General features: G+C 43.7%; 1 protein-coding gene across 3 annotated transcripts; it reads left to right on the top strand.

Moving 5' to 3' along the window:
- The first annotated feature begins 1,269 nt into the window (after positions 1-1,269).
- On the top strand, positions 1,270-27,351 carry RNF20 (ring finger protein 20). 3 transcript variants are annotated; one of them, XM_081103595.1, is made up of 20 exons: positions 1,270-1,382; positions 2,456-2,610; positions 8,035-8,202; positions 9,391-9,538; positions 9,697-9,879; positions 12,058-12,176; positions 15,808-15,954; positions 16,123-16,200; positions 16,385-16,504; positions 17,641-17,820; positions 18,950-19,085; positions 19,396-19,517; positions 19,638-20,008; positions 21,171-21,288; positions 21,875-22,024; positions 24,095-24,307; positions 25,216-25,341; positions 25,512-25,652; positions 26,572-26,673; positions 26,944-27,351. In XM_081103595.1, the coding sequence occupies exons 2-20, from the start codon at positions 2,482-2,484 to the stop codon at positions 27,118-27,120; spliced, it is 2,928 nt and encodes a 975-aa protein (XP_080959721.1). In that variant the 5' UTR covers positions 1,270-1,382; positions 2,456-2,481; the 3' UTR covers positions 27,121-27,351. The 3 variants fall into 3 exon arrangements, with proteins under 3 accessions (XP_080959721.1, XP_080959722.1, XP_080959723.1); XM_081103596.1 differs by having other exon boundaries at positions 1,276-1,332; XM_081103597.1 differs by having other exon boundaries at positions 1,282-1,332; positions 8,035-8,620.
- The last annotated feature ends 326 nt before the right edge of the window (positions 27,352-27,677 follow it).

Raw genomic sequence — 27,677 nt, forward strand, 5'->3', positions numbered from 1 at the left:
AGCCAAGCAGCTAACGGGCGGGGGGGGGGGGGGGGGGGGGGGGGGGGGGAGATCAGAGAATTAGTGCGGTGTCTCCTACAATGCGGTCCAGCAGGTGGGGCCCCACGCACAGTTCAGGCTTCTGCTTTATCTAACGAAATGTGACGTCCAGTTGGAGCCAGTCTTCCCAGGCTCCTGCCTGAAACCGTGAACACGTGTTTCCTATTGTTTACCTCGTTACCCACAGGGAAGACCCAGCAGGCTCGGGGACCAAAGTCTTCCCACTGTTAGAAATCCAGCATGGATTAGATTTTATTTTATTTTTTCAAAGATGCCTAAATTCCACTGTTGGGTTTTTTGGGTTTTTGTTGTTTGTTTTGAAATATAGCCATTTCTCTTATATCTCTGGACTGCTATCTGATGTCATTGGGTAGTTTTACATAGTTCTGCCAGGCATACAGCTTTTTATTGATAAGTTAGATTGAGTAGATCCCTATCATTAAAGCATTAAGTTTAATTGAATAGGAAATAGCACTTTACCCACCAAAAAAAAAAAAAAAAAGCAATGCGTAATTAGCTTAAAATAGACTAATGTTGCAATCAGAGATCAGAAACTATTGTGTTTCTTATCGTTTCCCTGATTATTTTCTTGTCCCAAAGAAGCACAAAAACAGGAATTGTCAATGCCGTTCGCACCTTATAATCTTGCGGGGAGGATGGGAGCGTGGGGTTGGGGGGTGCTTTTGAAGGAGTGTCAGCGTCCAGGACCACCCCGGACACCAACACTCCCCGAGTGTTTCCAGTGTGCAGGCAGCGTGTATAGTTCCCTGTAAGAACAATCGACAAGCCTAGACACCCATAGAAATCGCTTGCATTTTCACCCGAACCCTTCAACCCGAGGGCTCCCCGTTAACATTTTCCCCGTGTCTGAGGCTATTTTTTTCCAGCTCGGAGATTGACAGGGCCCTCAGCCAATCGGCGATTTGAACGAGTCTCGGTGGAAGCAGTAACAGGCAACAGAACAAGGCACTTTATCTAAGTAGAAAAGCCAGGTTGCCATAAGAGATCAACGAGCCAAAAAAGTCAGGGGCATAGCTCCATCATCAGAGAGGCCGGGGTGCACCTGGGCACTCAGCGGACCGCCCAATCCCCTGCGTTGCTAGAGAGACGGAGCCTACTTCCGGGTGCTCGGTGCCCGCCCCCGCGGTGCGTTACGTCACTTCCGTCCGCTGGTTAAAGCGACACCGTCTTTTTTTCCCTTCCTTCTCCCTGGCCCCGCCTCCCGGAAGTTCCGCTGGGTCTGCGCCTGCGGGTCCTGGGTGAGCGGTGGGAGGGCTCCGTGGACGTTGGAGGGTAGGTACCCGGAGTTCTGCTCTCGGGCGTCGCGATCTGGAAGAAGCGAGGTTAGATATCGGCCGAGGGTGCGATGGGTGATGCGGGCCGTGGGGAACCTCCACCCTCCCCGGCTCGGGGCCTCCTCCTCCCGGGCCTGCAGTTGCCCGTGCCGGAGCCCGGGTCCTTGGCCACTCGCGAGTGAGATCGAGGCCCTGGTCCTGCCCCACCAGCTCCGTTCTCGCCACGCGAGGGCCGCCTCAGGTTGCTGCACCGATGCCCTCCCCCTGGAGCTTGCATCGGAGGCAGTGTGAGGTCTCGGTGATGGCGGGGCCGCCTTCTCAAGTAGCAAAGCGCTTTGGCATCCGTTCTGCTTCCTTTGAGCTCGGGGACCCTGGGAGACAGCTGGGACCGACAAAATGCTTGTTCGCTCCCCTTGTGCCTAGGAGGGAAGCGAAGCTCAGGAACTTCCTCTTTCGAGGGAGCACGGCTCCCTTAGCGGTAGAGCTGCGACTCGCACCGAGGTCTCGCTTCTCCAGGGCTGCGGAAACCGTGGGGGACATTGGGGACAGGAAAGAACCTGCAGGTGTAGAAAGGAGCGGCGGCGTCTCTGAGAGCGTGCTTCATGTCAGGCTCTAGGCTAAGGTTTTTTCTCTACTTCTTCATTCCTTATAAGGGGATTAGGAAGATTAGACTACTCCTGCTATTCCTGGCTTAGGAAATACAGGCTCAGAGATAAATGACTTGTCCAGTATTAATGACTTAGTAGACATCTCCGGATCTCTTTTCAGCTCTGATTCTCCCACTGAAGTAGAATTAGCTTTTGTCTCAAACTGTATCTTTCTGATTTCGGCATGTCAGGAAGTGAGATTTCTTTTTCTCTTCATCCTTCACCCATTACCTTTTTTTCTTACCAGCATCCTCTTTAGATATGTGTGGTCGTGTAAACTCAGCCCTCGGTTGTCCTCCACAATTTGCGTCTTTGCTCCCAAGAGGAATTTGGGGAACATGACGGTGTGGAGTTAAGGGGTCCAGGTTGACAGGTTGGCCAGGAGAATGGTTAGTTTTCACATCACAGGCGGTCTCTTTTTATGGTTGCTTTCCTAGCATATCTTACCAAAGGTTCTGTCTTTTTTCCCTCCAGGAAAACAGCTCTCATCTTGTGCCAAGATGTCAGGAATTGGAAATAAAAGAATGGCTGGAGAGCCTGGCACGTCCATACCTCCGGAGAAGAAGACAGCTGTGGAAGATTCGGGGACCACAGTGGAGACAATTAAGCTCGGGGGTGTCTCTTCAACGGTATGTGGAAACAGTGCCATGGGAGTGTGCTTTTCTTCTGTCAGTTACAACCTGAAAGTAAAAAATGTTGGAGGCCTTCTGGAGTAAGAGGAACTGATTTGCAAAAAAGAGGGAAATAAAACTGCCCAAAGTAGGTCTGTTCAGTTCTGAAGAAGAGACACTGACATTTGATCTTTATTTTCTTTTTTAAAAATATATTTTATTGATTTTTTTTTTTTTTTTTTTTTTTTTTTACAGAGAGGAAGGGAGAGAGATAGAGAGTTAGAAACATCGATGAGAGAGAAACATTGATCAGCTGCCTCCTGCACATCTCCTACTGGGGAGGTGCCTGCAACCCAGGTACATGCCCTTGACCGGAATCGAACCCGGGACCCTTGAGTCCGCAGGCGTACGCTCTATCCAATGAGCCAAACCGGTTTCGGCTGATCTTTATTTTCAAAGGTGTGCTTATATTCTTTGGAGAACCTGGTGCCCGATACACACCAACGATAGGTATTTAGCAGAGGGAAACTATATTCATTTTTTCATTCACCAAAAAATTAGGTGCCAGGTACTAAGAGGTAATGTGGCAAAATCATGGAAAGAGTGAAGACTCAGAGTTGAAAGCCGGACTGCCTGGAATTGACTCTCAGTTCCATCACTTCTGGCTACATGGCCTTGTGTTAGCCTCTCTGTGCCTCTTGTTTCCTTGTCTGCAGAATGTTCTTATAAATACCTATCCCATTGGGTTATTCCCAGACACCGTGCTTTACACTGAGCATAGCTCCTGGATGCAGTTTGTAGGGTGGCGCTGACAAGGGAACAGGCTGTTAGAATAGAGGGGGATGCGTGCTGTTCTTAGGGATAACCGCATGTTCTAAGTGCAGCAAGGGCACACAAACCAGTTTGGACTTGACCCAGAAGACTGCGGGGTCATTGGAAAGTCTTAAGCAGGGAAGTAACTAAGACTCCAAAGTGTGCTGGAAATGGCAACACTAGCGATGCGAATGGAGCTGTCCGCCACAGGTGTGCTGAAATCGGCAGGCTGACGGGGGAGATGGCATGGCACTGAAGCGCCTGCTGCGGGAAGCTCTTGCAGTAATCTCGATGAGGGATCATGGCGGTTAGACTGCTGTGGAGGTAGCCCCGACAAGATATGCTGATGAATCAGATGAAGCAATGAGAGAAGGGCAGCAAGATGACCGCAGGATTTTGGAAGCATAAGCATGGTGTTTGCACTTACTGAGCTAGGGAAGGGTGTGAGAGGAGCAGATTTTGGGAGCTGTGGAGGATGAATCATAATTTTAATTTTGGGTATGTAAGTTTGATTTATCTATTAGACCTCTGAGTGAATAGGTAGTTGGACATGTGATATGCAGCCTGGGGAGAGGTAGATATTTAAGCCTGTCCTCTAAGGAATGAGCATAGATGGAGAGATCTGAGACAGAGCCCTGGAGCACTGCAACATGTTGATGTCAAGGAGGTGAGAAAAGACTAATCAAGAGACAGAAAAAGAGGGGCCAGTGAAGTAGGAGGGGAACCGGAGAGAGTGGGGTCCCAGAAGCCAAGGGAAGAAAGTGTTTCTAGAAGGACTTGATCAGGTGCTGCTGATGGGTTGGGTAAGGGGAGGACTGAGTGGTAATTTAGCCTTAAGCTCACTGGAGACTTGACAGGAACTGTGCTCATGGAGAAGCCTGATGATAGAAGCCTGGTTGCACTGAACTTCAGAGAACATAAGAGGAGAGGAATTAAGGAAAAGAGGGTAAAGACAATGTTTTTGGAGGAGTATTGATGTAAAACAAACAATGTGGTGGCAGCCAGAGGGAAATGTAAGGTTGAGGGAAGGGCTTTTTTCTTTTTTTTGTCTTTTGTGGAAGATGCAGCATGTTTGTTGATGAAAATGACTGTGTAAAGAAATAAAATAAAATTGATGATGAAAGAGGAGACAGTTATTGGTGTGATTTCCTTGAATAGAAGGATGGGGGAATTGACCTTAACTGAGCAGTTACCAACAAGGAGGAGGAAAGGGAGAGATATACTAGTAGAGAGGTCAGTAGTTGTTGCTCTGGGAGATAGATGTGAATGTTTTCTTCTGATTGCTTCTATTTTTTTTTTTTCCAGTGAAATCAAAAGCAAGACTCATCTGAGAGTGAGGATGGGGGAGGAAGTTTGGAGGTTTGAAGAGACAGGAGAAGGTATGAAGGAGTTGTCTTGAAGAGAATGAACTAGAGAGGTGGAGTAGGGTTGCTGTGCAGCATTGAGGATCTTCTTGAATTTGTAATCATGAGTTTAAAGTGAGAGCAATCAGCATGGCGCGTTCTTTTCTCTAGTCACATTCAGCTGCGTGGAGGTAGGCCTGTATGGAGTAGGTGCAGAGTTGGATGTTACCAAGATTGGGGTTTTTAACCAGAAAAGTATGATGAAGGGGAAGGTTATCAAAGGGCGTGATTATAATGACTAATGACAGAATTTAGTGTGATAAAGGAGGAATTGAGAAAGTGGGAGGAATGAAGGACATCAAAAAATATAGGACCAATAGATTGTAGATTGTTGGAGTCAGGAAACTAGAGAGAGTAAGCTGGAATATGGGTGGTGACTGTGGAGAATGGGGTGTTTGAATTGATCTTATAGAGAACATGCAGGTACAGCTAGGACTGACTGAGAGTTTGGCGAGTGAGGGAAGTAGAGGACAGGATCACTGGAAGAAAGGAGGTCGATGACTTGGTCCAGTATTCATCGGAAAGACCATCACTGTGGGAATTGAAATGCGTAAGAACTTGGACAGGAGTTAGTATTGCAGAGAGATGACAGTCCAGTGCTAAGTCTTCAGGAAATGTAGGGAAGTGACCTGGGCATTTTTAGACGAGTGCAGCAAGGCAGGGTGGCAGGTGGTACAGACCAATGGCATGAGCTCTGCGGAGCTGGGAGGTTTGGGGGAAGAAGGTGGGATAATGTCCTGGTCGTGGCTGTGGGGTACAAGGAGGACACCTCCCCGTCTTCAGATCCAGGGCTCTAAGGGGGGTGGGAGGGAAACAGTCACTGCTGGGGAAGCCTATGGGGAAATGGTGTTATCATTCAGGTTTCAATTACACAAGAGGCGGAAGAGGTGCTCAGAAAAGAGGTTGAAGATATAGTTTATTAACAGTATTAGTAAACTGGTACATTGGGAAGGTAGTGACTCTTTTGGTATATCAAGAATGTTTTAACCAATATGGAAGAGAAAAGAAAAACAAGAAATTGGTGCTCCAATAAATAGTTCTTACCTTAAAATATTCATTAATTCCTCGGTAAAGTAAAAATCCCCTTTCCAATCCTGTTTCTTGACCTGGAATACTGGCCTCCCCAAACCCACCCCCAACCCCAGCCTATGGAAGGAGCTAGAGAGAGACAAGTTAGAGATATTGACAGGCTGTGGAATTACGGATGGAGTGATGTCATTGCAGAAACGGTTCCGAGCCCAAGTTGAGGTTTAAGAATATGTGCACAGGTTGGTTAGTGATGTGAAGGAGTCAAGGAGATGGGAATTGAGGAGCTTCCCACCTGACGCCTTTTGTTTTCTCTTTAGAGTGGGAAGCAGAGTTGCTTGCTCAGTGTGATGTGAGAGGAGGCAGGGCTTGGCAGTTTGACATTGTTTTGATGGAGAACAGGAACACGCTCCCTTGTTAAAGAAAGAAACGCTTCCAGAGTCATTTCCAGATCTATTCACATTAGGAATTTATTTTATAAAGGCAGCAGTCTCCCTGATTTAATAACCTTATTTAGAAGTCTCAGCATACTGGCTACAGGAATGGAATAGTCAGACATGTGGATTAGTTCCGAATGGGGCTTGTTCGAAGAGGTGAATTATAAGCATTAGGGCAGAGAACTGAGGGGCCTGATAGGCAGGCGTTTGAATGACTATACTGTAGGGCAAGCGTGCCAAACTCAAAGGCTAACACGGGCCAGATACCAAGGTTTAAGTTTATGTGGGCCACAAAAAACCAAAAACTTAAATTTTCATAGAAACGTAGGTTTATTTTGGTAGAGACATGCTGAATACAAAGGGCTGAAATAAATGAGTAATTGTTAACATAAAATAATAGAACATCTAATAAAAATTAATATTTTTTCTTGAACATTAATTTACCAGACATTGAGTAACTGCACAAATTAATAAGCGTAATGCAAATAATCCTATTTTTCTTATTCTCCAAAAGCAAAATGTTTCCTGTTGTGCACACCAAACAAGCCAGTCCAAGACTAAGGATGTGGCAATCGGCTGCTAAGATATTCGTTGCTAGTATTAGTGGAGAGAAATGGTGCACCTGCACGTAAGGCCCATAAGGGAAATGAATGCAACACGATTATAGTAATCAGTCATTATCGAGCGTTGTAGTTTGTTATTAATAATTATGTAGAACAGGATATTGTAAAAATTAAGTTACGAAATTTTTATTAAAATGTTTCTTACGTGCTGTTATATTGGATGGGCCACAAAAATATTCGTTGTGGGCCGCGAGTTTGACATGCTTGCTGTAGGGTATAGTCAAGATATGGAAGATATAGAGGGGACTGACAGGGAGAAAGGCAGGGAGATTTCAAAATGTTGGAGATCTAGTTGAAGGCTGGTGTATTTGGATAGGACGTGAGATACCTGGGAAGATACGGTTTTATTCAGGGAATGGGAAGTTGAAATTTAAGATTTCAGATGTGGCACGGTTACAGGCAAAAGTCCAAGTTGTGGCTTTTGAAGTGCATGACAGAAGAACAGTAGAGGAGAGAATCATTGGAGTTAAGGACTCCAAAATACAGCCTAGATCAGCGGTCTCAACCTGTGGGTCGCGACCCCTTTGGCGGTCAAACGACCCTTTCACAGGGGTCGCCTAAGACCATCCTGCATATCAGATATTTACATTACGATTCATAACAGTAGCAACATTACAGTTATGAAGTAGCAACAAAAATAATTTTGTGGTTGGGTCACGACATGAGGAACTGTATTTAAAGGGCCAGAAGGTTGAGAACCACTGGCCTAGATGCTAGAGGATATGGCTTGTTCACATGTGGACATGTCCACACGTATATTGAGGGACTGGGGTAGAGAAGGTTCCAAAGTCTTGAATGAATGAAGGGCAGTGCTTAAGGTGATAGATGACTGGATCCGGGTAGAGGTGATCTAGCAGGATGGTGGAGCGTCACAGTAGTAACACTTTGTGGACTTGAATAGAATAGTGAGATGAGCGAGGTTGAGATTCTAATATATTTCTGTGTATCATTTTCTCCTCCCATTATCATAGACCCTTTATTTCTTCTGCTCCTACTATTTATCTATTTATTGTAAACCTTTAAAAAATAAATAGCTTTATCCGTAGGAAATAACGAATTAACTAATAAGACCTTGTTGAATTCAACAGCTGATTGTCTGATTTCATTGTGGAGACTAATAAGATTGGTTTCCCGGGGCAGGAGGATTCAGACATTCGAACACTGCAAGCCAAAAATCGCAAGTTGGCAGAAATGCTGGATCAGCGGCAGACCATTGAAGATGAACTCCGGGAGCACATTGAAAAACTTGAACGAAGACAGGCCACTGACGACGCCTCCCTGTTGATTGTCAACCGGTACTGGAGTCAGGTAGCTAACTGTTTGTTTGCTCAGATTTTTATTTGAGCATTTTTGTTCTCCGGAGCAGCATTCTCTTCATTTCCAAAGTGTGTCTTTGTCCTATCTAATAAAAGACAAAAAGGGTAATTAACCGTATCTCCACTACGCTTCCCATTGGCTAATCAGCGAGATATGCAAATTAACTGCCAACAAAGATGGCGGCCAGCAGCCACGCAGCTGAAGCGAGCAGGAGGCTTGCTTGCTCCAGTGATGGAGGAAGCCAAGGTTCCCCACCTGCCGCGGCCTGCTCTAAGCTCTGAAAGCAACAGCTCCAAAAGCAACAAAGTTTCAATTATAGAAGCTAAACAAATCCCAGATACCTGCTTTCAGCCAGCCGGTCTCAGAGCTGGGAGCGCCAGTGAAGGCAACAGAGTTTCAATTATAGAAGGTAAATAAACCCCAGAATGAAAAAAAAAAAGAAAAAAAGGAGAGGCTGGGAGCTTCAGTCGCCTGCCAGCCTGAAAATGGCCCTCAGCCACTGACCCAGACTGGCCAGGTACCCCAGCAGGATCCCCCCACCCTGAAGGGGGTGTGGCCAGCCTGAAAACAGCCATCAGCCCCTCACCCAGGCTGGCCAGGCACCCCAGGGGGGACCCCCACCCTGATCCGGGACACCCTTCAGGGCAAACCAGCCGGCCCCCACCCATGCACCAGGCCTCTATCCTATATAGTAAAAGGGTAATATGCAAACTGACCCTAACAGCAGGAGGACTGGAAATGACTGGTCACTATGACATACACTGACCACCAGGGGGCAGACGATCAATGCAGGAGCTGCCCTCTGGTGGTCAGTGCGCTCCCACATGGGGGAGCTCTGTTCAGCCACAAGCCAGGCTGATGGCTGCCAGTACAGCGGTGGTGGTGGGAGCCTCTCCTGCCTCCTCAGCAACGCTAAGGATGTCTGACTGCAGCTTAGGTCTGCTCCCCGCTGGCAAGTGGACATCCCCCGAGGGCTGCCAATCCCCCGGGGAGCAGGCCTAAGCCAGCAGGTCGTTATCTCCCGAGGGGTCCCAGACTGCGAGAGGGCACAGGCCAGGCTGAGGGGACCCCCCCCCCCCCCCCAGTGCACAAATTTTTGTGCACCGGGCCTCTAGTTTTATTATAACTGCCAAATTTGTGTCATTTTGTATTTTTATAACTGTACCTATTCTTCTCCAGTTTGATGAAAACATCCGTATCATCCTTAAACGTTACGATCTACAGCAGGGTTTGGGGGACCTCCTCACAGAGAGAAAAGCCCTCGTTGTGCCCGAACCAGAGCCAGACTCTGACAGCAATCAGGAACGGAAAGATGACCGGGACAGAGGTGAGTACTGTCAGGGACTTACCACTGCATGCTTTTTTATTCTTTTTCTTTTTTTCTTTGAAGAGCCTTGCTTTGAGGCTTTCCATTTGAGGGGGAAAAAATGAGTTTTGATATTTCCATTTGAATAATTTGGGGGGGGCTTCTTTTTCCCTCTTCAGGGGAAGGGCAAGAGCCAGCCTTCTCTTTCCTTGCTACTCTGGCCAGCAGCTCCAGTGAAGAGATAGAATCTCAGCTGCAGGAGCGTGTGGAGTCTTCCCGCCGAGCTGTGTCCCAGATCGTGACTGTGTATGATAAATTGCAAGAAAAAGTGGAGCTCCTATCCCGGAAGCTAAACAGTGGAGGTGAGACTAGAACCAGGAGATGGGGAGCAGAGGGGGAGGAATAAGAACTCACCTTTGCATACTAATTTGTTCTTACATGTTAATTTTTAATTAAATTTCTTGGAATCCTAATCTTCAATGTTACCGGTTACATCCTTACTGAGTATTTTATGAGTACTTCACATGTTGAGCCACATGGCAGTCCTATAAGAAGCTGAGGAAAGATTTATCAGCCCATTCTGATACTCTATTAATTAGACACTTTTAGAAGTAGCAGAATTAATTTTATTATGTAAGAAATAGCTCTGCTTCTGTATATTTGTGTAGTGTTTGCCATTAATTTATTGGTGATAAGTATTTTAACTATTGGTAATTATATTTTTAAAAAATTTCCTTTGTTGATTAGATACTATTTTTTTTATTTTCAAAAAGAGTCAGTTTTTTGTAAATGAAATATTTTATGTTCTTTTTTTAAAAATATGTTTTATTGATTTCAGAGAGAGGAAGGGAGAGGGAGAGAGAGATAGAAGCATCAGTGATGAGAGAGAATCATTGCTCAGCTGTCTCCTACATGCCCCACATGGGAGATTGAGCCCACAACCCAGACATGTGCCTTGACTGGGAATTCAGCTGTGACTTCCTGATTCATTTGTCCACACTCAGCCACTGAGCCAAGCTGGCTGAGCTATGCTCTTTATTCTTTATGACTTTACTAGAGGCCCGGTGCACAAAAATTTGTGCACAGGGACGAGGGGGTCCCTCAGCCCAGCCCGTGCCCTCTTGCAGTCTGGGACCCCTCGGGGGATGACTACCTGCTGGCTTAGGCCCGCTCCCTGGGGGATTGGGCCTAAGCGGCAGACATCCCTCTGACAGCCCAGGAGCCCTCGGGGGATGTCCACTTGCCAGTGGGGAGCAGACCTAAGCTGCAGTCAGACATCCTTAGCGCTGCTGAGGAGGCAGGAGAGGCTCCCACCACCACCGCTGTACTGGCAGCCATCAGCCTGGCTTGTGGCTGAGCAGAGCTCCCCCATGTGGGAGCGCACTGACCACCAGAGGGCAGCTCCTGCATTGATCGTCTGCCCCCTGGTGGTCAGTGTGTGTCATAGTGACCAGTCATTTCCAGTCTTTCTGCTGTTAGGGTCAATATGCACATTACCCTTTTATTATATAGGAGTGCCTGGCCAGCCTGGGTGAGGGACTGATGGCTGTTTGCAGGCTGGCCACAGCCTGTTCAGGGTGGGGGTCCCCCCTGGGGTGCCTGGCCAGCCTGGGTGAGGGACTGAGGGCAGTTTTCAGGCTGGCCACACCCACTTCAGGGTGGGGGGATCCTGCTGGGGTGCCTGGCCAGTCTGGGTGAGTGGCTGATGGCAGTTTGCAGGCTGGCCAAGCCCCCCAGCGGGGACCCTCACCCCATGAAGGTGTGGCCATCCTGGGTGAGGGACTGATGGCTGTTTGCAAGCTGGACATGGCCCCTAGCCACCCAAGCTCCTAGTGGAGGCTGGCTGGAAGCTGGTATCTCGGATTTATTTGTCTTCTATAATTGAAACTTTGTTGCCATGAGCTGAGGCCATAGCCAGCTCAGGGCAGGCGGGAAGCTTGGCTTCCTCAATTGCTGGGCAACCAAGCCTTGCTCCAGCTCCGTGGCTGCCGGCCGCCATCTTGGTTGGGTTAATTTGCATATAGTTGCTCGGATTGGCTGGTGGGCGTGGCTTGGGGCATAGCGAAGGTATGGTCAATTAGCATCTTTGTCTTTTATTAGTGTAGAAATTTCTGCCCCCTATCCCTCTTGTCTCCCAGCACAGAGATGCTTCATGTTGGTATTAATGAACAATAGGAATTTGTGATAGCCTTATAAAATAGAATTTTATTGCTGTTAAGTCTGACAGATTAGAGATGCCCATCTTCTAAAATTAAGTGTTTTAGATAATTCTGCCTTATCTGAATAAAGTTATAGAAACTCCCAATTTCTTTTATTAAGGCATTTTGACTCTATAGAAAGGGATGTGAATTAGGTGACCTTGACTGTGATCATTTCCTCAAGAAAGTCACCTAATCTCTATCTTGTGAAGATAATGAAAACCAGCCTAATTCTTGAAGTTTTCTGGAAAATAAAGTGAGATTTCATGTTAATGTTTTGGTGGAATATGCAGTTCTAAAATGTGACACTGTAGATGCTAAACTAAAGTTCTTCTCCCTCAGACAACCTGATAGTTGAGGAAGCAGTGCAGGAGCTGAACTCCTTCCTCGCACAAGAGAACATGAGGCTGCAGGAGCTGACAGACCTCCTTCAGGAGAAGCACCGCACCATGTCTCAGGAGGTACTTGGCCTAGTGTCCTGTGGCAGACATTGACTCAGAGTTCTGAGTGCTGCAAAGGTCAGCTTACTCTAAAAAGCCTCTTTATATTGAGGAGCATGCAGGACACGCTAAAGCAACCAGCTCAGAGAGATCAAAATCTGAGATAGGTAAAAGGAAGAAAATCATTGAATGTTTCTCCTAGTCTCTTCCTGTGTTTTAAACTAGCATTTAAAATCTTAGCCTTTAGGAAGAAATACTGTCATGTGGGGTTTTGCAAAACAGCACACCAAACCCCCAAATAATGAACTACCCCAAATATGAAAGACCATGTATAATGTTACTGAGGAATGGGTTGGTAGAAATTCATCTGAGAATGGGGCAATAGGAACTGCTGTATTATTGATGACCTAGAACAGTGGTCAGCAAACTGTGGCTTGCGAGCCACATGCAGCTCTTTGGCACCTTGAGTGTGGCTCTTCCACAAAATACTGACTTCTGCGCGTGGGCCACGAAGTTTCAATCACATTGTATGTGCGTGCCCACACGTGGTATTTTGTGGAAGAGCCACACTCAAGGGGCCAAAGAGCTGCATGTGGCTCACGAGCCACAGTTTGCCGACCACTGACCTAGAACTTGAGCAATGTAGGGTTTCAGTCCAAACTTGGACACAAATGGTGCATGTTCAAACCACGATTTGGGTATGTGCTTATTTATATAAAACTAGACACCTGGTGGAGGCCCCTCAGCCCAGATTGTGAGAGGGCTCAGGCCAGGCCAAGGGACCCCACCTGTGCACAATCGGGGATTGTGGGAGGTTGGCCAGCTGGGAAGGGACTGCAGGAGGGCTCCAGGGCATGTCCTGCCCATCTAGCTCAGTCCTGATTGGCCAGACCCCAGCAGCAAGCTAACCGACCCGTTGGAGCGTCTGCCCCCTGGTGGTCAGTGCATAGCGAGCGGTTGAGCACCCTTAGCATATCATTAGCATATTACGCTTTGATTGGTTGAATGGACGACTGGACACTTAACATATTAGGCTTTTATTATATTGAATGACTAGGTGATGATAGGTCTTACAAGACTCTTCTGATTCTCTTGATTATCATTTTAGTTTAGAAATTTGACCTACCTTAGTTTGGCCACCAAATTCTTATGTTTATTAATAATTTAATAGTTACCATTTCCTCAGTGCCTAGCACTTAGGTCCTTTATGCATATTAAGTCCCATCTTACAGCTGAGGAAACTGAGAGGTTGGTGACTGGTCTGAGGTCACACAGTCACAAAGTGATGGAGCAATGATTTGGATGTAGGGCTGTTCAACTTCAAAGCCTGTGTTCTTCATTATGTCCTTGTTTCCTAAACTTCAGGGCCATGGTCCCTGTTGGGCTGGTTGCATGAAAATCATCTGGGAAGTTTATAATACATGTGGATTCTCATCAACCGTCAAAGGGGGTAGTTAGAGTATAGCAGTGCTTATAAGTAACTAGAGGCTCAGTGCACGAAATTCGTGCACTTGGCGGGTGGTCCCTCAGCCCAGCCTGTGCCCTCCCGCAGTCTGGGAGCCCTCGGGGGATGTCTGACTGATGTGGGGAGCAGGCTTAAGCCATCAGTCGGACATCCTTAGCTCTGCTGCACAGGTGGGAGAGGCTCCTGCCACTGCCGCTGCGCTCGCCAGCCGTGAGCCTGGCTCCTGTGGGAGTGCACTGACCACCAGGGGGCAGCTCCTGAGTTGAGCATCTACTCCCTGGTGGTTAGGCACATCATAGCGACCAGTCATTCCACCTTTCAGTTGATTTGCATATTAGCTTTTTATTATATAGGATTTGAGTGTCATAAAAAAAAGAGTAATTGCCCTGGCTGATTTTGCTTAGTGGTTAGAGTGTCAGTCGTGCTCCAAAGGGTTGTGGGTTTGATTCCTGGTCAAGGGCACCTACCTAGGTTGTAGGTTTGATCTGGCCCGGTCGGGGCACATGCAGAAGGCAACCAGTCGACTTTTCTCTCTAACTCTTTCTTTCTCTCCCCTCTTCCTCCCCTTCCACTCTCTAAAATGTAATAAATATAGAAATGTAAAAAGTATAGAAAAAAAAAAGTAACTTTGTGGTCACATTTTAAGACAAACTTCTTGCTACCAAGATGAAAGAACCTACTACCTCTTCTAGTCCTTTCCCAAGTCTCACGTAGCTTTACAAAGCTAGAGAGGCACATTACTTTGCTCAGCTGAGCTGATGTCCAAGATGGCTCTTGTGGCTTGTGTTACTGCTACCAGTCAGCTGGGAGCTCACCTTGGTCCACTGGAACACCTGCATGTTGCTCTCCAACGCGGCAGTTTCAGGGTAGTTAGACTCCTTATGTGGCAGCTGGCTTTCAGAGAGTGAACTGTAGGCAGAACCTTCATGGCCTTTCAGACATAGCCTCGAAGTTACGTAGCATCATTTCCACTGGGCCACTGAAGTTGACTCAGCTTCAAGAGGAGGAAACAGTGATCCTACCTCTTGACTGGAGGACTGTCAAAAGAATTTAGGGGCCACATTTTATTTTATTTTTATTTTTAAAAAATATTTTTTTATCGATATCAGAGAGGAAGGGAGAGGAAGAGAGAGATAGAAACATCAATGATGAGAGAGAATCATTGATCAGCTGCCTCCTGCATGCCCCACACTGGGGATTGAGCCTGCAACCCAGGTATGTACCCTTGACTAGAATTGAACCCGGGACACTTCAGTCTGCAGGATGACGCTCTATCCACTGAGCCAAACCAGTTAGGGCATGGGGCGGGGGTGGGAGGGGGGTGGACATTTTAAAACCAACACAAAGGATATGCATAGATTAATGTGAACATGTGACAGATTCATAATTAAAGCATTACATAGTACTAGCTGGTGTGTAGTTCCTATATAAACAGAGAACACCAAAGATTTTTGTATCTCTATAGTACCTGATTCAAGATTGTCCTGGGTGAGCTTTAAAAAGAGAATGGAAGCTTTCCTTTGTTCTCTGTGGATATCATTTGTAGAAATGAGAAGGGAAAGTTGGGGGTAAAGATAGGTATCTTTCCTGGCTATCTAGTTGAATTTTTGTCTCCTATAATATGTGTCTGAAAAGATAATGTTATCTTTTGTCTCTTAAAAAATACATATTTGCCCTAGGCAGTTTGGCTCAGTGAATAGGGCATTGGCCTGCGGACTGAAGTGTCCCGGGTTCTATTCTGGTCAAGGGCACAGGTTGCAGATTATTCATGCCTAGGTTGCAGGCTCAATCCCCAATAGGGGGTGTGCAGGAGGCAGCTGGTCAATGATTCTCTCATCATTGATGTTTTATCTCTCTCCCTCTACCTTCCTCTCTGAAATCAATAAAAATGTATTTTTTTAAAAAAATTACACATTTTTTGATGGGATTCTATTCTATCTGGAGAAATGATGTTTCCCAGAGGTAGAAAAAGTATTGAATCTTAAGTAGTCTTCCTTGTATGAGAGTTCTTATAGACTTCCATGGTTTTCATGAGTGTAACTGACTCGGAACTGTTAAAAGAACCTGTCATTTCATTTTTATACTCAATGCATTGAGAAGAAAGTATTGATGTGAGCCATTGTTTTTCTAACTTTTTTTTTTTTTTTTTTTGCTATGTTTATTTGAATGCCCATCTTTGGGATCCAGTTCTCCAAGTTGCAGAGTAAAGTGGAGACAGCTGAGTCACGAGTGTCTGTCCTCGAGTCCATGATTGATGACCTGCAGTGGGATATTGACAAAATTCGGAAGAGGGAACAGCGACTCAACCGACATTTAGCAGAAGTCCTAGAACGGGCAAGTGCTGTTTCATTCATAGTTTGGAGACTAGAATCATTTTCAGGGTCTGCTCAGAAATCATGGACTTGGGCAGTAGTTTTTGGGGACAGATTCCTTTGAAAGTACTTTGCTTACCAGACTGAAATCTTGGGGTCTCTCACGGAAGAATCTTTGTCTTCCCTGTAGGTGAACTCGAAAGGTTACAAGGTGTATGGAGCAGGGAGCAGTCTCTATGGCGGCACGATCACGATTAATGCCCGGAAGGTAACGTCTGACTCGCTCGGGACGTGTTTTTGACCCGGTGCCAGTGTTGTGCCAGGTTGGGGTTGTGTTCACAAGTGGTCTGGGGGCTTTGCCAGAAGAGTGGGTCAGTGAAGACGGAAACTTAGGAATGGGAGTGATTTAAAAAGTCTTTGCTCCATTTTACTCTTTTCCTCCATCTCTCCAGTTTGAGGAAATGAATGCAGAGCTTGAGGAGAACAAAGAGTTGGCTCAGAACCGCCACTGTGAGCTGGAGAAACTTCGGCAAGACTTTGACGAGGTCACCACACAAAACGAAAAGCTGAAGGTAGGAGACACATCTCTGATGGGGAGTAAACGGAAATGTTTTTGCTGACCAACTCATGTCCATACTTGTGAATCCTCAGAATTTGTGAGGGGAAATTGGCTTCTTGATTTATTTCCTTATATATTTACTTATCTGTACCCTGCTTCCTTCTGAAAAAGATCGAAAGCAACCTACAAAGATATATAGACTGCAACTTAGGAATTGTTGAGAAAAGTGAGGAGAGGATAATCTAGGGTGAGGATCCAAAATGCATTTAAAAAATGGGACTTGGACACAAGATATGTGCCAGGAGCCTGTGCATACTGTAGGAGGGGAGGCCACTCACATGTCAGTAATTGCCGAAGGTGGGCACAGCGTTTGGCTCTGCAGTTTCTAGCTGCCAAAACAGAAAGAAACCTGGTCAGGGATCCTGTTGGTTTTCAGACCTGCCCATTGGAATTTACTTTCCCCAGGTGCTTGGGGGGAAGAAAGTGGATTCTGAAAGTCTTCCATTCCTTTTTCAATCACAGCCACCTGTCTTTTTTAATTTGATTGATTTCTAGGTAAATAAAAATGTTGGAACTGAAAAAAACCCCAAAAAAATCTGAGTTAAGTCAGTGGAAGCGTTTGGGTAATTAAAGCAGGCAGTTACTTAGGAGAAGCATAACTATTTTTGATTCAATCTCAAAAATATTTTTCTGTGTGATTATTAATAAAGAGAACAAGTTTGTGACTGGGGTTCTTAACTATGTTCTTAAAGTAAGCATCCTGACAAATTTCATAGTGGTCATCTCTGTCCCTGAATCTGGCAAATTTCATAGGGCTTTTCTAGAGTCCTTGGATCTAGGTTGACACGTAATGTAGAACACTTATCAAGTAAAACAACTCTTGGGTGTTCTGATTTAATTTTGGGTAGGTTTTGACATAACTAGAGGAGTGGGTAGAACTACTTTGTAATCTTCATAAAGCTTGTCTCAATTGTGCAGGACATCAGTGAGTTTAACATTTTTTGTTTTTTGTTTTTCTTTCTTTATTGATTAAGTTATTACATATGTGTCCTTTTCCCCCCAGAGTTTACCATTTTATTTCCTGTCTAGTATCTAGGGCACAGATGCTAGGCTCTGCTTTGACTTTCTTTTCTTTGGATCCCCCCCGAGGTGGAATTGCGGAGCGCAGTAGAGGAAGTGGTTAAGGAGACTCCAGAATATCGCTGTATGCAGTCACAATTCTCTGTCCTCTACAATGAGAGCCTACAATTGAAAGCGCACTTGGATGAGGCTCGGACCCTGCTGCATGGTACCAGGGGGACCCACCAACGCCAGGTGGAGCTCATTGAGGTAACAGCTAGCTTTGTCTTCTGTATATAAGCTTTTCTGCCTCCTAGTTTTTTAATTTTATTCTCTCAAGTGCAGTTAATCTCTTATTCATTCAGCAAATACTTATAGAGTTGCTGTAGGTCTTGTCTCTGCTAGGTGGTGGGCATCCTGCCATCAAGAATCATTCAGGCTAGTGGGGAGAATTGCATCCATTAGAATGCAGTGTGGTACAGTAGAGGCATATCCCACATTTGCAGTGATAAAGGAGACAGAGCATCTGATTTGACTGTGGAACCTTCTAGATTCCACTTGCGAAAGTGAAGTATGAATCTTAAGGATAAATACAAGTTTACTGGTAGATAAAAATAGGAGAAGAGCATTGAGCAGTGAGAACAACAGATATAAAAATAGGTTAGTGTGGGTGGAGCCTTATGTGCATGTTGGAGAATAGTGGGTAGAAGCTGCATCTCTGCTACAAGCCATTATAGCTTATAATACCTGTGAAAATACTTTTCTTTAAAGGCAGAAACTTTTTAGAAAAAAATTGATTTCAGAGAGGAAGGGAGAGGGAGAGACAGAAACATCAATATTGAGATAGAATCATTGATTGGCTGCCCCCTGCTGGGGATTGACCCAAAATCTGGGCATGTGCCCTGACCAGGAATCGAACCTTGACCTCCTGGTTCATAGGTTGAAGCTCAACCACTGAGCAACACCAGCTGGGCTGAAGGCAGAAACTTTTTATTTATGTGTTCACTTCTGTATCTTATATAGTTCTTAAGATAATGTTTTCTTTATAGTAGTCAGTCTTTTGCTGTATTTCTGCCAAATGAACTGAATTTAATTTAGTGTATCTTACTTTACATATGTTTATGTTTTGTTTTATTGTTTAGTTCTCCAATTAAATTGTAACATTCTCAGTTAGGTGCCATTTCCTTTATTTCTTTAGTATCTTGCTGATTCTCAAATCAGTGTTTAGTAGCCGTTTGGCGCGCATAAATTGGAACTTTTCAGAGTAACCTCTCTTTTCTTGGTATTTTTTTTCTTCTTTGATCCATAAAAATTGAATTTAGGGAACATAATAGAACATGATGATCTTTCAACATTTTGATAATAATTTTTTATTTTTATTTTTTTTTCCTGTGTGTAGCGAGATGAGGTTAGTCTTCATAAGAAGCTGAGGACTGAAGTGATCCAGCTAGAAGATACCCTGGCCCAGGTCCGCAAGGAATATGAAATGCTGAGGATAGAATTTGAGCAGACCCTTGCCGCCAATGAGCAAGCAGGTAGGATTATTCTTGCTCCTCCCTGCAGTTTGGCTGCTGCAAATGCTTTCCTTGAAAGACACAACACGGTCGCCAGGATTTGTTAGTACTAACTGGAGCTCAGAAGTCCTAAAGAACCTAAAATCAAATCCTTTAATTCATTTCTGTTCGCAGCCTGAGTGTTTATTTTTAGATCAAATTGGCCAGTTTTGTTTTCATGTTCTGAGAAGGACTCTTGGCAATTCTCCCTCTTTCTTAGAGGTCCCTGATGTGTTCTGTCCTCTCTCCCCTCATCACAGTTCTTCATAACATTGCTGTTGCTGTGTTTAAGGCCCCATAAACCGGGAGATGCGCCACCTCATCAGTAGCCTCCAGAATCACAATCACCAGCTGAAAGGGGAAGTCCTGAGGTATAAGCGGAAATTGAGAGAAGCCCAGTCTGACCTGAACAAGGTAACTGGGAGGAGTAGAATAAGTATCATTTACTATTCAGTTTGTAAAGCAGTTTTCGAGTGAGGAAAGCAGTGTGGTGGCCATAAGTGATGTGCTTCTCCCATTTCTTTGTTCCTCCAGACACGTCTGCGCAGTGGCAGTGCACTCCTGCAGTCTCAGTCTAGTACTGAAGACCCTAAGGACGAGCCTGCAGAGGTGAAGCAGGATTCTGAAGACTGGTCTGCTCAGTCCTCCGCATCGAAGGCATCTCAGGAGGAGGCCAACGAAATGAAGTCCAAACGGGATGAGGAAGAGCGAGAACGAGAAAGGAGGGAGAAAGAAAGGGAGCGAGAAAGAGAGCGGGAGAAGGAAAAGGAGAGAGAACGAGAGAAGCAGAAACTAAAAGAATCAGAAAAAGAGAGAGATTCTGCTAAGGAGAAAGAGAAAGGGAAACATGATGATGGAAGGAAAAAGGAAGCAGAAATTATCAAACAATTGAAGATTGAACTCAAGTAAGAGCAATGTTTACAGTAACTCTGACTCAAAAGCTAAGGTTAGGACATCACGCATGAAATGTTCGCTTGATGGCATGGCTTATCTGCTAATTGTGTCACTCTGAGTGTAACTAAATGAGCAGTTAACGTGGTCTCAGTTCTTGATCAAGTGTACATACAGCCACAATGACCTGCATGGCTACTGTGGAGTCCAGTTCAGTGGTCTGGTCTCAGTAAACCTCATGGTTGTGACCTTATTTGTCATGAATCCAAATTATGGGAAGGGGTGTCATGATTGAAGTAACACTCCTGAGAATTATTGAAATTAACTACTGGCAGATCACTGGCATTAATTGTAATTTAACTTATATTAGGTAGAGTATATATATCACTGTTTGAACAATGTTGATCTGTTTGCCTGGCAGTTAACTAGTTTGGTACATATTGAGTCATTTCAAGAGATTTCTAGAGAGGTTTATTCCTGCAGGCTTTAAAACAGCTATACGGTCCATGAAACACCATAACTGCTCTGGTAGAACTGGGTACTTCCTGCTCCCCATTGGTCATGGTTGGGCCTTTATTGATGTTTGGATTTGAGGGACCACTGTGCTCAAAATGTTTGAACTTCTTTGGTACCTGAAAGTATAGCTAAGAGGTTTGATAACTTAGTAAGAGATGAAATTTTCATCTTTGGCTGATGGCTAATCACTTAACTGTCAAATCTAGGAAGAGCAGTATATTTTTCAACTTTCTCCCTTTTTTCTCCTTCCTTCCTCTTTGCCTCTTTAAGACAAATTTTTTTCAAGTGTGGTATCAGAATCATGTGGGTGACTTATTTCAAATACAGCCCTGGACCCCTGCCCAGACCTACTGAATATCAGTTTCTAAGAGCGAGGGCCCAGAAATGTGCCTGTTTAATAAGGGCCGCAGTGTTTACGTGATAACTTTAGAACCTGGTCTGAAGGGAGAAACGATTCCTTTCTACAGCTTGCTTTTCTGTCCTTCCTGAGTATACCCAGAAGTCTCTTGATAGTTGCGAAAGCTTGGTCTCTTGGAGGTGCGATGTGAAGTGTCAAATAGGACTGCTGCCAAACAGTTTTGCTCAGTTCGAAATTCCCATGTTCTGATGTCCTTTGTTTTCTCGTTACACCTTCCCCTTCCTCAACCACCCTCTTCATAGGAAGGCACAGGAGAGCCAGAAGGAGATGAAACTGCTGCTAGATATGTACCGCTCGGCCCCAAAGGAACAGAGAGACAAGGTTCAGCTAATGGCAGCTGAGAAGAAGTCTAAGGCAGAGGTAATCTGGTCCGCCATTACCTGTCATTCAGATTAAAACCGTCATCTGTGGGATTTTCCTTCACACTTCTGAAGGCTATGGTTTCTTTGTTTTTAAAGTTAGAGTTTAAAACTTAGCAAGATTTTCTTCCCTTTCAAAGCCATCTAAAATAGAGATTTCCAGATTCTCCACTAGGGGGTGAGTAAGGTAATCAGAGTTACACTGTACTGGGAATAGGAATAGTCTTTTCAAACTTTTGTATCCCCCCTTACCCCATATAAATTGTTATTATAATGATTTTCTTTTATGATAGCTTTTGGGAAGAATGTCTTATTTTGAATTTTGGAGTCTAGGAAAAAAAGGGTGAGAACTATTTTAAAGAAACATACATATGCACTCCTCAGAAATGTTGCTACGAAAGTATGGAGTGTTGGAATGAAGTGATATTAAAACAGTGCTGAGATGTGTATATCATTCATCACCTTTCCTAATTCTATAAAAATTAGTTTGATGTTATGGGCCCTCCATCTGTGCACAGTATTGATTGATTTTTGAAATTTTATCATAGCCCTTTCTTTGTTTTTGTGTGATTCCTTTCCTCCTGTAGTTGGAAGATCTAAGGCAAAGACTCAAGGATCTAGAGGATAAGGAGAAAAAAGAGAACAAGAAAATGGCTGATGAGGACGCCTTGAGGAAGATCCGGGCGGTAGAGGAGCAGATAGAATACCTGCAGAAGAAGCTGGCCATGGCCAAGCAGGTGGGCACACTTTCTTTATTTAACCAGCTTTTGAAGTCAGTGTTACCTGACAGGTACGTTATTGACAGTGAAACTGGCTCTTTCATTTCAGTCTTTTTTAAAATACATTTTTTTCCTATATATGTTTGTTTTACACTGAAGTCTTTCATCCTTCAGTTACTTTGTTTTGTGTATTTGTGAGACATCAAGTTTACTTTTTACATTCAAATGGATAGCATGTTGTTTAGACATTGTTTTTTGAGGGATCTATCCTTTCTCTTTTGGTCTGGAATCAGGATATGATGAATATAAAATTAAAATGAAAGATAGAAAATATTATATACATTGTGATTATAAATATATGAAACTAAGAAAAACCATGTGCTCCAAACAGGATATAAATACCCAGTATGTTAACCATGGTTGTTTGTGGGTCGTAGAACTATAGAGACCTTTTCCCTCCTGATAATGAGCATGGATTGTTTTATTTTTAAGTCCCAGTGAATTTTTTGACATTCAGCAAAAAGATACCAAAAATGGTGGAAACACCATGTGTGTTCACTGTGAGGAACACCTGCACTGGTTCTAGGAAATAGCAGCATGACAATGAAATGAAGTTATTTTAATGGTGACTGATCATTAAGTACCTTTAAAAGAGGAACTTTTTTAGAATCTAGATACATTCATTTTATAAAAAGTGGGGTTTGACTCTTCTTAAGTCTGTTGATTGCCACTTTTCTCTCTTTTTTAAAGAAAAAATATTAGGAAATTATACTACTATAGATTTTAGTACAGTGATGGCGAACCTTTTGAGCTCGGCGTGTCAGCATTTTGAAAAACCCTAACTTAACTCTGGTGCCGTGTCACATATAGAAATTTTTTGATATTTGCAACCATAGCAAAACAAAGACTTACATTTTTTATATTTATTTTATATATTTAAATGCCATTTAATAATGAAAAATCAACCCAAAAAATGAGTTTGCGTGTCACCTCTGACACGCGTGTCATAGGTTCGCCATCACTGTTTTAGTACAAGTAGAAAGACCCTATATTCATTATCTTAATAGTGTTAATTCTTCCTAAAGATTTGGAGTGGAGAAGACCTTTCTAGCTATTACCAAGTGTCTATAAACATGAAAGAAAAGATTGATAATTTTGACTTAATGAGGGAACCCCCCCCACAAAACTTCTATATGACAAAAACCACTGTTAGCATAGCCAAAAGATAAATGACAAACAGGGGAAAAAAATTTATCACAAAAGGGCTTAGATTTATAATATATATTTAAAAAACTTTGCCCTAGCTGGTTTGGCTCAGTGGATAGAGCGTCGGCCTGTGGACTGAGGGATCCCGGGTTCGATTCCGGCCAGGGGCATATGCCCGGGTTGCGGGCTCGATCCCCAGGTGGGGGTGTGCGGGAGGCAGCCGATCGATGATTCTCTCTCATCATTGATGTTTCTATCTCTCTCTCCCTCTCCCTTCCTCTCTGAGATAATAAAGATATATTTAAAAAAAACAAAAAAACTTCTAAGATGATAGGGAATAAAACCCACCAACCCAATAGAATAGGCAAAAGATAAGAATAGTTCACAGAAAAAAAATACAGATGGTTTAAGAAAAGATGCTCATTTATAATAACACAAATGTAAGAAAACTATTTTAGATACTGTTCTTCACCAGTCAGATTGTCGTGCAATGCTGTTGGAAAGTTTGTAGATTAAATTCAGTATTATAATTATGGAAAAGTGAGAAAATGTTAGGATTTGCGTTAGATGTTCTCTTAATCAACTGCTCCTGAATCAGGTTGCTGAATCTGAGATGTATAATATTTTGTCTGTTGTGACTAGCTTGGAGAACAGATCGACTCATGGTGGCAGACCAGTAGTGCCAGTGGCTTCAGATAATAGGGCTTCTTTTGCTTTCCTAGGGCTGACATAATGACAAAACTAAGCTTCTTGAAACTGAGTATCTCCTTGATATCAGGTTAATTTATTTCTGAATGAATAGTGGGGAAGCTTAGCTTCCTGTGCTAATATTTTGTTTTTGGAAGATTCCATTAAAATGAAGGTTTTTCCTCCTTATTTTAGGAGGAAGAAGCTCTCCTCTCTGAGATGGATGTCACAGGCCAGGCCTTTGAAGACATGCAGGAGCAAAATATCCGCTTGATGCAGCAGTTGCGGGAGAAGGACGATGCCAATTTCAAGCTCATGTCAGAACGTATCAAGTCCAATCAGATCCATAAGTTACTCAAAGAAGAGAAGGAGGAGCTGGCCGACCAGGTTTTGACTTTGAAGACTCAGGTAATTAGAATAAACAGCTTTTCAGAATTCTGTTGAAGTAGGGTAATTTCTACATGAAAATATGCATTAAAAATGATGATTGTGGCATTTTTTTATAATAGGAAAAACAGAACTAAATGTACGTTATTAGGTTACTGGTAAGTAAGTTATATATCCCTACAAAGGAGTACAGTGTAGCTGTTAAAACAAATATAGACCTGCTAAGACGGAAACATGTCTAAAATACATCATTAAGTGATTTATTTTATTATCCCTTTTGTGCTAAAAATGCATGGCTTTGTGTGCATGGGCTGTGTATTTTTAAAATTTCTAGAAGGTTGCATGAGAAATTAATTAAGAGTGGTTACCTGGTTATCTCTGGATGTTGGGATCAGAGTTTGTGGGTGCGTGACTTTACTCTTTACCCCTTAATATTGTTTGATTCTCTTTTGTGCATGAGTTTCAAGAAAAAGAATACGTTTGAACCTCTAGCCATTCTGAAAGAGATACACTTGTACTTTTGTTTGAGCTATGATTTACATGTTCTAGTATGAATTGCCAGGCTTTGAGGATAAGTATGGTCGGAGAAGATAAGTGCCTATAAATGTAATTCCTCTGATCTTGGCAATTTGGAGAAGAATCTTCTCCGTGGTTTCCTAGACTCTTTGAATCATCAGATACATATATGTATATGTATGTGTATGTGTATGTGTATATGTATATATGTGTACAGATGTATATATTGCATTAAAAGTAAAGCTTTTAATTATCCTAATCTTGCATGTGCTTTGCAGGGGTCATGGGTAAAATCAATAGTAGTTTATGATTTCTAGAAGATTCTCTTTTGTGGGCCTGTGGATTAACAGAGCCTAGACAGTTCTGTGTTTTTCCTTCCTATTTATGTTAAAATCTGATTTTCTTCTTCAAAGGTTGATGCCCAGCTACAAGTAGTAAGGAAATTGGAAGAGAAGGAGCATCTGTTACAAAGCAACATTGGCACCGGGGAGAAGGAGCTGGGTCTTAGGACACAAGCCTTAGAGATGAATAAGCGCAAGGTATGATTGATTGCTCTGTAATCTAAAGTGACCATTGGTCTCAGAGGAACAAGTGAGTATGACACTGATGAAATCATAGATCACCTTACTCCTTGGACCTGGGTTAGCATTCTGCCTCACGGGAAATACTAAGGGGTGACAAGATGACGTTACTGGTCCATCCCACGTAGGCAATGGAGGCAGCCCAGCTTGCAGATGACCTCAAAGCACAACTGGAGTTGGCTCAGAAGAAGTTGCATGATTTTCAGGATGAGATTGTGGAGAACAGTGTCACCAAAGAAAAAGACATGTTTAATTTCAAACGAGCCCAGGTAAGAGTTTTTTTTTTCTTTGCGTTTCACTTGTTAGGTGTTTTCTGAGCTCTGAAGTGACCCATCTTATTGAAGAGTGATTGGTTTAAAGTATGTCATTTCCTGTTTGATTGCCATTCCTCAAGAGAAAAGACCAAGTCTGTTTCCTTCACTGCTATGTCTCCAAAGCCTGTCCTGGTGCCTAGAGCTAGTAGGCATGAAATAAATACTTACCAGAGGGATGAGTTGGTAAATATGTAGCAACATACTTAGAGGACTTTAAAGGTCTCCTGCTCACCCTGCCTGTGTGGCTCGGTTGGTTGGAGCATCGTTCCATGCACTAAAAAGTTGCACCTTTGATTCCTGGTCAGGATACATGCCTAGTTGTAGGTTCGATCCCCGGTCAGGGTGCATACAGGAGGCAACTGATAGATGTTTCTCTTTCTCTCCCCTACCCCTTCCTCTCTTTAAAACAATAAAAATATATCCTCGGTGAGGATTAAAAAAAATGTAAAGTTTTCCTACAATTTTTCTATTTTTGGCATGTCAACTGTTTCTCATTATGCTTTTCTGTCCTTATCCATGAATCTGTTAATTATTTCATCCAATTTACCTTCAGCTTAAAACTGATTGCCTTAAAATGAAGTATCCCTTCAGGCTTTTCATCTTTAAAAATTCAGTCCCTCTAATTTCTTAGACTGTATTTCCACAGTACTGAATTGACAGTAGTTAGATGCAGCTCTGGTTTGGCGATATGATCACAGTTGTCTGTTCTGAAACAAAAGAAATATCTTGCCACTTGCAATTCTCTACATTCCTAAAAGACAGCTGGGCATGAAAGGACCTCCCACAACAGGATGCTCAAGTTGGAGTGATATTTTGGTCACAAATGGCAGGTTTGGGAGAGTGTCTGATGGGTATGCTGTCTGCCCTTCTGCAGGAGGACATCTCTAGACTTCGAAGAAAGCTGGAGACCACGAAGAAACCAGACAATGGACCCAAGTGTGATGAGATTCTGATGGAGGAGATTAAGGATTACAAGGTTAGAAAATCTGCCTCAGTGATTGCTGTGTGGCTTTTGTTTTTCAGGGTTTTTTTGTGTGAGTCAGGGCCTGAAGTGGCCTACTAATAGCTAGGGAGAATAAATATGAACTTCTGTATGTGAAGGTAACCAGAGAATGGTTTATTTTGTGGGGGGAAATGGTACTTTTGCCTTAGTGCTTGGTGGATCTTGTTTGCTTATGTATGAGAGCTCTTTGGATCATTAACCTTTATGGTTGCTCAGACTTTGACTTCTTTCTTTTTTTTTAAGGCACGCCTGACCTGTCCGTGTTGCAACATGCGTAAAAAGGATGCTGTCCTTACAAAGTGCTTTCACGTCTTCTGCTTTGAGTGTGTGAAGACTCGCTATGATACCCGCCAGCGCAAATGTCCCAAGTGTAATGCTGCCTTTGGTGCCAACGATTTCCATCGCATCTACATCGGTTGATCTAAGCCAGGAGAAGAGGAGGGGCTGGCTAGACAGCACTTAATCATTCACCATCAAACCTCTACCTCTTCTCTCCTGGACTGTCGCCTGTAGGCACTTTGTCAACAGTTGTCCTTCACAGTGGACTTTCCATTGAGGTTCTCACTGATAGCTGGATGACATCAGGGGAAAGGACTGCTGAGTGCAAGTCTTGGCTTATAAAATGAATTAGAAACAACTCTTGTCTCCTTACTAGCCTTGTGTACTTCCTACTTTTAGGCTTTTCGACATTTTCTTCTTCAGGCTCATTCCACCTGAAGAAGTGAAGTTGGTATATTTGACATGGAGAAGGAAATAAAGAACAGAGGAGACACATGGCCATTTTGGGAGGGAGTGTATGTATGAGATCCTTTAGAAATAAGCTGTCTATGGGCCCAAACATTTCTCAATTTAGATAGTGAACTTTTTGTAAACGTGGACTACATCCTATATAATAAAGAGCTAATATGCAAATGGTCAGCACACCCTTGCGCCCTCGCGCCAGAACTGCTCAGACACTCAACACTGGGGAGAGAGGA

Source organism: Myotis nattereri, assembly GCF_964212035.1.
Source record: "Myotis nattereri genome assembly, chromosome: 12".
Classification (NCBI taxonomy): Eukaryota; Metazoa; Chordata; class Mammalia; order Chiroptera; family Vespertilionidae; genus Myotis; species Myotis nattereri.

Bases quoted from the DNA above. Each gene is read 5' to 3' on its own strand.
- RNF20 (XM_081103595.1), top strand. From the start codon at position 2,482: ATGTCAGGAATTGGAAATAAAAGAATGGCTGGAGAGCCTGGCACGTCC. The intron at 25,342-25,511 runs GTATGATTGATT...CATCCCACGTAG, and splicing joins TAGAGATGAATAAGCGCAAG to GCAATGGAGGCAGCCCAGCT. The intron at 26,674-26,943 runs GTTAGAAAATCT...TTTTTTTTTAAG, and splicing joins AGGAGATTAAGGATTACAAG to GCACGCCTGACCTGTCCGTG.